General features: G+C 42.6%; 1 protein-coding gene across 1 annotated transcript; it reads right to left on the bottom strand.

Moving 5' to 3' along the window:
• Window positions 1-6,228: 6,228 nt before the first annotated feature.
• Window positions 6,229-11,729, bottom strand: LOC137818761 (protein NRT1/ PTR FAMILY 8.1-like). The gene is made up of 4 exons (XM_068622362.1): window positions 11,225-11,729; window positions 10,907-11,124; window positions 8,199-8,749; window positions 6,229-7,180 (listed from the first exon to the last, which is right to left on the bottom strand). Exons 1-4 carry the CDS (start codon window positions 11,352-11,354, stop codon window positions 6,349-6,351), a joined length of 1,731 nt encoding a protein of 576 aa, XP_068478463.1. The 5' UTR covers window positions 11,355-11,729; the 3' UTR covers window positions 6,229-6,348.
• Window positions 11,730-12,288: the final 559 nt, after the last annotated feature.

The raw sequence follows: 12,288 nt of genomic DNA, 5'->3' as shown, positions 1-12,288 counted from the left end.
CTTGACACAAGAAACTTTGAGATCGCCGAGAATTAGAGCATGTCGAGGAGAGAAGGTGAACATGACGCAGGTCTGCACTATCCATGAGCCAGACACCTGGATAACACAGTACAAGCGGTGCCTGGCAGATGGCCTTCTCCCGCTGGATCCGACAGAGGCTAGGAAGATAAAGAAAAATTCTAGCAAGTACACAATGATTGATGGCGAGTTGTACAGGTTTGGGTTCACTCACCCGCTCCTGGAATGTATCTATGGTGAGAAATGCACGAGGATTATGGCAGAGCTCCATGAAGGCATATGCGGAAGCCACGTCGGGGGTCGAGCTCTGGCCGCAAGGACCCTCCGTGCAGGTTACTACTGGCCAACGATGAGAGAAGACTGCAAGAAGTATGCACAGTGTTGCAAACAATGCCAACAGCACGCCGATTGGCACAAGGCGCCTCCCGAGGAGTTGAAGTCGATTTACAGCCCTTGGCCGTTTTATACTTGGGGAATCGACATCCTGGGACCATTCCCGCTGGCGATCAGGCAGATGAAGTACTTGGTGGTGGCGATTGAGTACTTCACCAAGTGGATCGAAGCAGAACCAGTGGCCCAGATCACCGCACATAAGATCGAAGGTTTCGTGTGGAAGAACATTGTGTGCCGGTTTAGAGTGCCCAAGCGCCTGGTGTCGGACAATGGGACTCAGTTTGCAAGCCACCTGTTGAAGAAGCTGTGCGAAGGGGTGGGAATTCAACAAGTGTTTGCATCCGTCGAGCACCCTCAGACAAATGGCCAAGTAGAGTCAGCTAATCGGGTGTTGCTGAGAGGTTTGAAGAGAAGGCTAGAGAAAGCCAAAGGAAGCTGGGCTGAGGAGGTACCCCGTATAGTCTGGGCGTACCATACCACCGAACAGTCAGGAACCCATGAGACCCCGTTCAGCTTGGTCTATGGGTGTGATGCAATGATTCCAGTAGAAATTCAGGAGAGCTCGCCGAGATTCCAGAACTTCGTAGAGGAAGACTCGAATGAAGAGAGAAGGCTGAACCTGGATCTACTGGATGAGGTCAGGGAAGAGGCGAGATTGAAAGCTGAGGCGGTGAAGAGAAGGATTGAACGAAGATACAACTCGAAGGTGATGTCGAGACAGTTTAGAGAAGGCGACCTGGTGATGAGGAAAGCCCACCAGTACGAGATGGAGAATAAACTGTCGCCCAAGTGGACGGGGCCGTTAACCGAGGCGCTCGGGAACGGCGCCTACCGCTTAGCGACATTGGAAGGAGGGGCGATTCCTCGCACTTGGAACGCCACGCACCTGAAGTTGTATTACAGTTAAGAAGCTTTGTAAGTAAAGACAAACACAAAAGTTATATTACAATGTCTCTGTTAAAACAGTTTGAAGGGGGCACTCTTTTTTCCCTAAGGAGGGTTTTTAATGAGGCCACCCAATAAAAGAAGAGTTTTCGAAGTTCAAAGGTGTTTTAGATTGCGTGCTTGTTGTTTTCAGAAAGTTTTGAAGAAAGACCTTGTCACTTATACGTGATTTAAGGCAAGTAAAGATATATTGCATGCTTTCTAAAAGGTTTTAAGTCCTCATCGTCTTTCGGCGATCGGAGGCACAAGTTAAAGTTAAAGTCCGCATCGTCTTTCGGCGATCGGAGGCACCAGTTAAAAGACCTCAACGCCCTCGCGCGTCCTGAGGCGAGATAAAGACCTCCTCGCCGTCGAGCGAGTGCAGGCGAGGAAGAGTAAAAAGTCCTCAGTGTTTCTGGGGGCGAGAAGATGTAACCCCTGGGGCAATGTAGAGGCACCAGCAAAAGTCCTCAGTGTTTCTGGGGGGGAGGAGATGTAACCCCTGGGGCAATGTAGAGGCACGATTTAAAGACCTTCTCGCCTATGAGCGAGTTCAGGCGAGTTAAAGACCTTCTCGCCTATGAGCGAGTTCAGGCGAGTTAAAGACCTTCTCGCCTATGAGCGAGTTCAGGCAAGATAAAATCCTTCTCGTCTCGAACGAGTTCGGGTATGGTGTAAAGGGTGGAAGAAGTTTGGAAGGTGGCTAAGGTAGGTTCGAAGAGAGCGCCTAGCCACCCGGTCTTTTGTTCTGAAGTTCAGGAAGGTAGAGAAGGATCCGAAAGACGCCTCTACCCCCAGATAAAAGAACAATGGCCAAGGTGAAGCCAGAAAGAAGCTGATATCGCCAAGAGTCTTTGGCGACCAGAAAAAGTTCAAACAGTGGCGAGAAAGTTAAAGACCCGTTTTGATGAAGCAGATCGGGTGAAGCGATGTTTTAAGCCAGTAGTTGAGTTAAAGCTCGTCGCTTGAAGAGTGATTTTGCGCTAAGGTTCATTGCCTTAAGATTACAAGTTGTTAAAGTGATTATTATTTGAAGTCGAAGTGGTTCGAAGCAGTTAAGTATATGATCGCGCTTACAAAATCGCTAAGTTAATTTCTTGAAGCAAATTGCGCAAGGAAAGTTAAAGCAGCTAAAGAAGTTATAAGCAAGAATACCAAGACTTTGTCATTAAAGTAAATGTCAGATTCAGAACACATGTACAAGAAAATATGAAGTTTATTACAAATTGTATACAAAGAGAAAAGCACAAAGGCAGCGGATGGAGGGAATTGATCAGTCTTCAGCGGGAACCACTTTCCCATCCACTACCTCGTTGTCAAGGGACACCATGCTAAGGTCCAGATCGGGGAACAAGCAGGCGAACTGTTCCCGTGCAGCCTCGAATCCAGCAGCCAGAATTTGGGCAGAACTCAGATTAAGTTCTTCAATCTGCTTCTTGAGTTCTTCAGTTTGTTCCTTCAGCCCCTTGTTCTGCTGCTCCAGCTCTTCAACTTGCTTCTTGAGTTTTTTGTTGGTTTCTTGAGCCTAGAGAAGGTCTTCAGCAACCTTCTTGGATTCTGCTTGCACCTGGCCCAGTTCAGCAGCAATCTCCCCTTTTTCCTTGTTGGCTTCGGCAAGCTCAGCCATGGCGTCATCCCTTGCTTTCTCCACCTTTCCAAGGAAGACCTCCCGGTCGGCTGACCTTTGCTCCAGTTTCTTCACCTTGGCGGCGTCAGTTTTTATGAGGGCCTCCAGGTCAGCCACCTTGACGCGATAAGGCACAATCTTGCTCTCCAGCTCGATTTTCTCTTGAGCCAAGAGTTGTACCTTATGGCGGAGATCGGTAGCTTCCTTGCGCGCCACCCGGAGCTCGGTGCTCATTGCGTCTTCTACTCGGGAGTGTTCAATCTCCGCGAGTGTCAGATTGCAGGACAACTTTTCCGCCTCGATTCTTATAGTGTTGTTTTCAGTTCGAAGGGCGTAGAGGTCGTCCTGGAGCTTCCTGGTGGAGCTCTCCACAGCTCTAGAGATAATGGTGGGGAGGTCTTCTGCCATCATCTTCAGCTTGGCAGAGAAAGGCTCCCACATCCTCGTGACCTCAAGAGAGAGGTTTGCTATTGGAGGCACCGGGTGGGTTTGCTGTTGGTTTTCGCCGCCACCCTCTTTAATTGGTTGTTCAGCAGGCGCTTCTGGGCGTGGTGGCGACGTCGGGGATTCGGTAATTAGAATTGGAGAGTTGTGGGCAACCTCATCCCCGATTGGTGCGACGTTGGCGGTTGAGGCATTTGAAGGAGGACCCCCTCCAGCTGATACAAAAGGCGTGGAGGCGCTTGGGGGGTCCTCCATGAAGTTTGGCTCGGGGGCCTCAACCGCAGGTGGCGCAGTTGCCAATGGAATGGCTTGGACTGGTGAGGAAGGTGATGTTGGCGTCCGCCACACTCTTCCAAAAGAAGCAGAGATCTCTGTCCAAAGCGCCCATGCTATCAGGACTTCTGGGTCTCCTGAAGCTGCTTTTGGACTCTTTGTTCCCCTTGTTTACCCAGTACAAGGGGAAACCGTCGAGCAAGGAAGCGTCCCTGTCGTTCGGGCGCACCTGGACGAACTTTCCCTTCCAGTCTTTATAGGATTGCTGGAAGATGGAGAGGATCGACCTCCCAGCAATCCCATTCAAGCTTACCCACAGGCGGTCTCCTGGGTGCTTGGCTTCAAAAAGAAACAAGAAAACATCCACCGACGCTGGCAGCCCCAAGTGGTCGCACATGACTTGGAACGCCCGCACAAACGCCCAGCTGTTGGGATGGAGCTGGGCGGCGGCGATGTTGAGCTCGGTGAGAAGCTCCCTCTCAAAGCGAGTGAAGGGAAACCTGAGTTTCACCTTCTTGAATAAAGTTGTGTAAACAAAGCAGAAGGGCCCATCGTTGCTCGCCTTGTCGTCGACGCAAACTGGCAGGTCGGGGGGGCAAGGTAGCACCGTCATCTTCTCGTCGTGCTCCTTGTGGAATGATTGGTGAGGCTCATCCCCCTTCGTCAAACGCAGAACTGCCCCAGCAGTGTTCACAAAAGATGTTTCCCTCAACAGGGTCGAGTTGGCCCAGGGATACAGTTTTTTGAAGTCTGGTGGGGGGACGGAGGCTCCTCCGGTGACAGGCGGAGTAGCCTGGGCCAGGTTGGGGCGGGAAGGTGCAGGCCTCTCAGCCTGAGAAGATGAAGCGCCGCGTGCTTGCGGTGGGTCGTGTGCTTGTGAGGAAGGGTTTCGTGATGAAGGAGGAGGATTTGGGGTGATCTTTGAGCGAGTCATTGTTGAAGCTGCAAAGGAAGAAGAAAAGGAAGAATGATCAGGGTTCGCAGAGGCTGACTCGATCATGAAGGAAGGGTGAAAAACGAACGAACGTAGGTTCGTTGTGAACGTTGACGAAGCCCTAAGTTACGAAGAAGGAGAAATAGCAAAAACAACCCACAACGTATGCACCAGACAGTTAAAGGATGATGCGAATCGGTTAAAATGCAGGAAAAACCAGCAGAAGAAGGAAAGGAAGTACCTTTTTATGATCGGGAAGGCGATGAAAGATGTTGGTGATTCAGAATGTTGAAGAACGCTGAGAGCTTTTTTGCAGAAGAGAGTTGGAGCGTCTGAGAATACGAAGAAAGTGATGGAACAATGAAGCGAAAATGAGTTTAAGGGTTTTTCGAAATGGGTTTGGGAAGCGCAAACGTTAACTGAAGGTAACCGTTGATGAAGCCACGTGTCGAGCGATGGGTGAGGGGTTTGGTGGAGCGTCAGAGAAGCAGAAAGTACAACCGCTTGGAATTCTGCGTCAGTGCCACGCAGATCGGTGTTGATGTGACTCTTTTAGTCTTTTCGCTGGACAAGTCTTCGCTTAAGACTGGGGGGCTTGTGTACCGCCCTGGTAGTCGGAAGTGATGACGTGGCACCAAGCTACAGTGTAGGCGTGTTGACAAGGCGCCAGATTTACAGAAGGGAAGGAAGTCGGGGGGCTCGTGTAGTCGCCAGTTATTAAGTTGGCGTGCTCCGATCTCCAGCATACCAGAACCGGCGATCGCCCAGTTGAAGATGAAGTCGCCAGATGTAAACTCAGGCGACCAAGTGATTGGAGATCGCCAGAGCAAGCACATCGCCGAAGATGAAGGTGGTGCAGATTATGAAGGCGGCCGGCGAGACCACAGGGAAGGTGTACGAAGGCACCCTAACTCGCCAATTCTAGTAGAGATCGCGCTCCCAAGTTAGCTATGCACTGGGCAGTACCATGCATAAGTAACTTAGCCAAAAGAGAGTCAGAAGCAGCGCCCAAGTCAAGGAGGCTCCAGATGATGGCACGTGTACGACTGGATGCGAGCCACGTGTCCAGGTCTGTAACTGCCAGGAGAGAGAAAGTGACCAGGTATTTAAGGGTTTCTCAACGAACTTTCGAGGTACGCACGTTCAGATTATACTCTTTACGCTTGCGAGTTCTTGAGCATACTGTGAGAGAGAACATTGCACGGTTCCTTGAGAGTTCTTGAGTGTCTTTGCTCTTAGTATTTGGTGGTTCGGTCACTGACTTGGGCGTTGGAGTGCGATCGGCCGCAGCGGCGCCGCTCTGTTCTTTTGCAGGTTCTTGAGTTGGATCGTGACGAAGGACGGAGGTTGAAGCGGTGCACATGTCAATCCAAGTTTGACGAGGCAAGTTCCAACGTTCTGGTCAACAGGCAGGATCAGCCATGAACACTAAATAAAAAATTATTATTTTTTCTTAGCTCTCCTTGTAAAGTTATATTGTTTTGGTATCAAGTTGCTTTGAACTATTAAGCTTCTAATGAACAAGAGGTTAGTCAACCTACCATACCCCAAGCGTACAAGTGAAGTCTAGATCATTTCAAGGAACCTTGAATAGTACAAAATCTTTATTCTCAACACATTACCAACAGCATGTACACAAATACAATTATACAAATACAATTTGAGCATCTGAGAGAAAGATGCTAAGTGAATGTAAAATTGGATGAGGAGAAATATTCTACAAGCGTGTACCAAATTAATGAGCATTTGATGTAGCCTTTCTGTATGTATACCTCTTAGCCAGCCAAAGATAAACAAAGAAGTTGATCAGGCTGAGAACGGTGAGGAGCCAGTAGAAGTAATCAAGATGACCCCTATTCAGATTGTCTGGTATCCAACCAATGCGTCCATGGGTTGTGGTGATTTTTGTCACAATTAAAACAAGCAAAGTGCTCACATAGTTTCCCAATGCATTAGTGGTGAGTTGAAGAGCTGCACACAAGCTTCTCATAGCATCAGGTGCCTGTCCATAAAAGAACTCCATTTGACCAATCATGGTGAAAACTTCTGCAGCACCTACGAGAAAGTACTGAGGCACTTGCCAGAAGATTGAGATGGAAACGGTTTGAGCATCATAGAGGTTGTTTTTTCTGACCATGCCAAGGCGAACAACCTCTAGAATGCCAGCAACAATCATGGAGATGATGGAGATAACAAGTCCTATGCCTATGCGTTGGAGCTGTGTGAAGCCTTGCTCATGGCCAGTGAACTTTCTTGCAAGAGGCACAATGGCTCGGTCATACACTGCGGCCCAGAAGAGGACACTGAGAGTGTCAAAGAGGGAGAGGGATGCCGAGGGAATTTTGAAGTGAGGGCCTATCTGTTGGTCCATTGTGTTGCCTTGTAACACAAACATTGTGCTCATTTGGCTGTACACAGTTGCAAACACTATCAGAGAAGCCCAAACTGGGAGCAAATGGATTAAGGATTTCAGCTCTTCAACTTGGGTCACTGTGCACAGCTTCCATGAATTTGGCCAACCCTTAGTGTGGTCACATTCTCTCTCTATTGCTGCCTTGTCCAAAAACCTTAAATCAACAACTTTCTCTTGTTAAAAAATGTCTTGCTAAAGTAAAATATTCAAATATAATTCATATTCAAACAACTTCCTACAATCGACAATCGGTTTATAGTACACTAAAATATTTATTAAATAAAAATTAATTTTAGAAAAAAATAATTAAATACTATATTAACTAAATTAATTATTATTTTATAGATTAAAAAATATTAATAAAATAGTTTTTATTAATAATAAAAAATTATAAATTAATTTTTATATTGGTATCTAATTTTAGTTATTAATTACTTTAAAATTTAAAGTTAGTATAGATAAAACTAATTAAATTCTAATTTTAAAATTATTTTATACATTTTTATTAATAATAAATTTTTTATTAAATAATAATAATTTTTAGTTTATCAAATAATATTTAATTTAGTTAATATAGTAATTATTTATTTTTTATTTTTAAAATTAATTTTTATTTAATAATTGTGATTGTATTACCTTTCTTTCTCTCTAGTTTATTTTTTCTAATTTTTATATTATCCCTAGAAATTGGTGATTGTTTGGAGGGTTAAAAAAATTATTATTCAAAATGTCTATTAATCCAATAATTTGTTTACAATTAAATATATTTACCTTTAGAAAGGTTTTGGAAATATTTTTAAAATTTGTTTTATAAAATTTATTTTTAAAATGAAATATTTTATTTTCAAATATTTATACATATTTATTTTTCTTTTATTTCCTCTATTTATTGTTAAGTGTAAAACGTTTTAAATATTTCAAAGTAACATCAATGATTTTTTTATATATATCCTTATCCTGTCTAATATTTAATTACTTTATATATGTGTGTGTTTTATATAATATAAAAAATAAAAATGGCAAAATAGAAAATCTATAAATATTTTATTTTCTTAATGTTTCTATTTGTCCAAACAAATCTTAAAGAAAATGAATTTAGGGTTTTTTTTATCTCTAATTACTATGAACTAAATTGTAGAGTGAATATGATCTTAATGGTTTAGAGAACTTACTTTAACTGATTTGTGTGTTCAAGTTTGCGGGTCCCTTTGATGTTAGATTCTGCATCTTCCGTCTCATAAAGAAGAGACTTGTTATCTGGCACTTGTATCCCAAATTTGGTGCATGCTGCCACTATAACTTGACAAATTCTTGTAATGGTACTTCCTCCAGGTGGTTGAAGTCTGTACCATTTACTACCGATGAAGAAAAATATAATTGCAATGATCATTGCCACAGCAGGTATTCCAAATCCCCATCCCCAACCCACATTTATCTGTATCCAAACCAACGCTGAGGAAGCAATGAGTGAACCAATATTAATTGAGAAATAAAACCAATTGAAGAAAGAGCTCTTCTTTAACCTCTCAGTCTCATCGTTTTCATCAAATTGGTCAGCACCAAAAGCTGAGACACATGGTTTGATACCTCCAGTTCCAAGAGCAATCAGGTAGAGTCCTATAAAGCAAGATGCAGTTTGTGCTGATGTTGGATGGCAACCATTAGAATCACATGCAGGTTTTAATGTAGGGATAGTAGCACTAAACGTTAAAAGTATCATTCCCTGCAAAGTAAACAAACTAGTACACCATTTAGAGCATGTTTAAACACCTTGTGTTTTGAAATATTAGCTTATTTTGAATGCAACTTCTGCAACTAATATCACAACTAATACCAGAGCAAGTTTACACAAAAGTTTTCTTTATAAAAAAACTGATTTCAAGTATATGAACATTTCATGCTTGTATTATTTTGTAATAGTTCACCCCCTTGTTATTTCTAATTTACATTCAAATTCTCAATTATATATAAAAAAATTGTTTTCATATTCTTTTTTGTTATATATTTTTAAAAAAAATTAATCATCTTTTAAGTATTGTGAGAAAATTTATTTAAATAAACACGGATAATGACAATTAATTATAACATTAATCAATTATACACATAATTTACTTTCAAAATAATGCTTCTTTTAATCTTTAACAAGGATACATATTTACAATATTTAATAAGGATAAACATGAAAAAAATACATAAAAATTATAAAATGCTTTATAAAAATATGATTAATTATTACTAAATTATGTTAATATTGAGACAGGTAGAATATAATTTTTTTATAGTTATTTTCTTAAAAGGAAATCTAAAATACGTTGAAACATTACTATGAAGCTAAAAAATCTCAACAGTCGATAAGTGTACCGTCCCGTATCCGGGCGTTGACTAAGTCAAGGTCAAAGTCAACGACTGAAGAGTCAAAGTCAATGCAAGGCGTCGCCTAGGTGGAGAGACGCCAAGTGCCAGCATCGCCAAGAGGAAGCGTCGCCAAGGCAAGGCGTCGCCCAGGTGAAGGCGTCGCCCAACCAGGGCGTCGCCAGAGCAAACAGGGCCTGAAGCAAGGCAATCACAGTGTGGTTCCCCGATACCTATGGGTAGGAAAGACCACGGAGGGAGCGACACTGTGGGAAGGCCCCAGGACCCGATAGCCCGGGAACGCGATAAAGAGAAGGAAGAGGTGGCTTCAAGGCCATAGTGATAGCATCAGGGTAGGGCAACCTGACTCGTGAAGTACCCCTGCCGCCCCAGAGACGCCTTCGGGACAGACACGACCCAAGAGGAAGGTCACGCCCAGGGTAACCGGATGCAGGGTACGAGAGGAAGGCAGATACGCTCTCAGAGTAAGTGACTAGATGATTGGGGGGCATGAGTTGGCACCCAAAAAGTCACCCCTAGCGCAGTAGCACTCCCAGCAGGAGGACTCGCACGTAGAAACGTCCCCAGGTGGGCAGAAGCGCCCCCAGATGGGGTCATGGCGTCGTGAGGCCCTCCACGTGTACGACAGCCATGTCAGAATAGAAACACCCTCTAGTCAGGTGCCAGGTAATTAAAGTCATTCAATACAATTTCCGTTTCGAGCGTTCAGGTACTATGATGGCTCCCAAGCGTTTCAACGTCTTAAATGCGCTACGTTTTCTAATTAAACGCTTTGATGAGTGCGTTACGTTTGTGATTAAAAGCGCTTTAAGGCGCTTTAAATGCTTGGGAGGTTTAAATAGCGCGGGGGATGTTGGAAACGGGGTTGAAACTTTTGGGCAAATTTACCAGAGAACTCTCCAGTTGCTTGCTCGTGCTTCAAGGTTACGTACAAGTGACTGGGGAATATTTTTGCCTGAAGGAGACAATACACAGTTATTTTTACCACCTTCAGAGTGCCATATGCGGTGCTCAGAGACGTAGGTGAACAGTTTTGGTGTTTCTTGCTGGCTGACTTGAGCGTCGGAGTGCAAACGGCCGCTAGGGCGCCTCTTTGTCCTCTTTTTTGCAGGAATCCACAGGTAACCAGTGGGAAGGAGTCCTTAGCTGACGGTTGAAGTCGCACACGAAGACGTCCCGGTCAACCGGACGGAACAATAAGTATAACGTAGCTTGAAATTTCTTGAATTTTTTTTAGATAAAACAATACCTATGAATAAATCCGCATTTTTCTCCAAATAGTCTGAAATGGGAACATTGTTCTCTACTTAAAAAGCAATTACAATTGGTTTTTTTGACAATAGCTTATTTTAAAAAATAGTCACTCTAGGTTTTATTTTGCTTGAAAGATTAATATACTAATATAAAGACAGACAACATTAAACAAGTATTAAAAATTCAGATTAAATTCATTTATCATGACATAGACTTCAACAAAGAATAAAGATTGTTCTTCAAATAAACTTACTATGACGTAGATAATTGAGAAACTAGCAATTGTCCAATATCTTCCCATGTACGAATCAGCCAAAAAGGCTCCAAGTAATGGGGTGATGTAGCATGTCCCTGACCAAGTTGTGACATTAGTTGCAGCAGTTGCGTTTCCTTGGTTGAAACGGGTCTGCAGATAGTTCACTAGGTTTGTACTCATGCCATAGTATGCCAATCTTTCACAGCATTCATTTCCTGTCATAATTTTTTTTCAGCACCTTTTAGCGTGATTTTAATACAGAAAACATAAGATTATGGTATGGAAATGAAAGAAGAAAATAAAAGGATTCAATACCAAGTATAAACCTGCATGCTTTCCATTTTCCAGTCTTTAACTTGTTGGCAGGTCTTTTGTAAATGTCAACTGTCCCATCTTCTGTATATAAGCCATCTTCTTCCACATCATTTGATTTCATGGTATTCATGGTAGCACAGCAGATAGCAGATTTCCTATTTGCTGCTTCTTGTTCTCTTTGTTATCTTCAAACGTCTGTTTCTATGGTGCAGGAAATGATTACACAAATAATCAACAAAACATAAGAAAAAATAAACAGGTTTCTATCGTAGATTTCATATTATAAAGCCTAATTTCAGTGTGCGTGTGAAGTGTATCGCAAAGAGATGTTGGGCAAAGTAATCTTTACGTTAGCTAATGAATGTCCAATCAAATTTGGTGGCAACATTGTGATTTGGGATCATTACTGCTATATACTGTGATGGTTCAAATTGTAATAAATTTATGTAGCAATGCAGGAATACAACACAGAAGCCTTACAAATATTAAAGGAAAACGCAGAACTATTGAGAGATACAAAACTATAATTAAACAATTCTAAAATGACATTTTAACCTACAATTTGAAATCAAGAGAAGATAAAAAGTTTTATGATAGCGAACCCTTAATTTCAAACTTCAATCATGTGGGATGGAAAATTTCTGGTTTCGGCATGCGTGTAATGTTATCACACGCATCCAAAATGCAACCAACCGCATGATAGCTACACGTAACAGAAACATACCATATAAGAATATAAAACTCACTTTCCCATTGTATCAAAACCAATATTATGAGAGTAAATGCTCAAAAAGCGTACAAAAAATTCTCGAAAAGCAATGACAATTTTCCCTTTCGCCAGTGACATGTACAAGGTAAAACCTACATCAGTCTATCAATAGCAAGTTAAAATAGTTGGCATCATATCTTAAGTTTGTCACATTGTACAGCCAGCAAGGAATAAGGTCAGATCTCAGATTAACGTCAGGGTAAATCATATTTGTCTTCATACTGAGAAAAAAAGAATACATGACAACTATAACAATAAGAATGAAACCCACATTACATTTAAAGAAAGTTGAACG

The sequence above is a fragment of the Phaseolus vulgaris genome, chromosome 10 (genome assembly GCF_000499845.2).
Source record: "Phaseolus vulgaris cultivar G19833 chromosome 10, P. vulgaris v2.0, whole genome shotgun sequence".
Taxonomy (NCBI): Eukaryota; Viridiplantae; Streptophyta; class Magnoliopsida; order Fabales; family Fabaceae; genus Phaseolus; species Phaseolus vulgaris.
The sequence above is the reverse complement of the archived record's forward strand: the minus strand, read 5'-3'. Positions and strand labels throughout refer to the sequence as shown.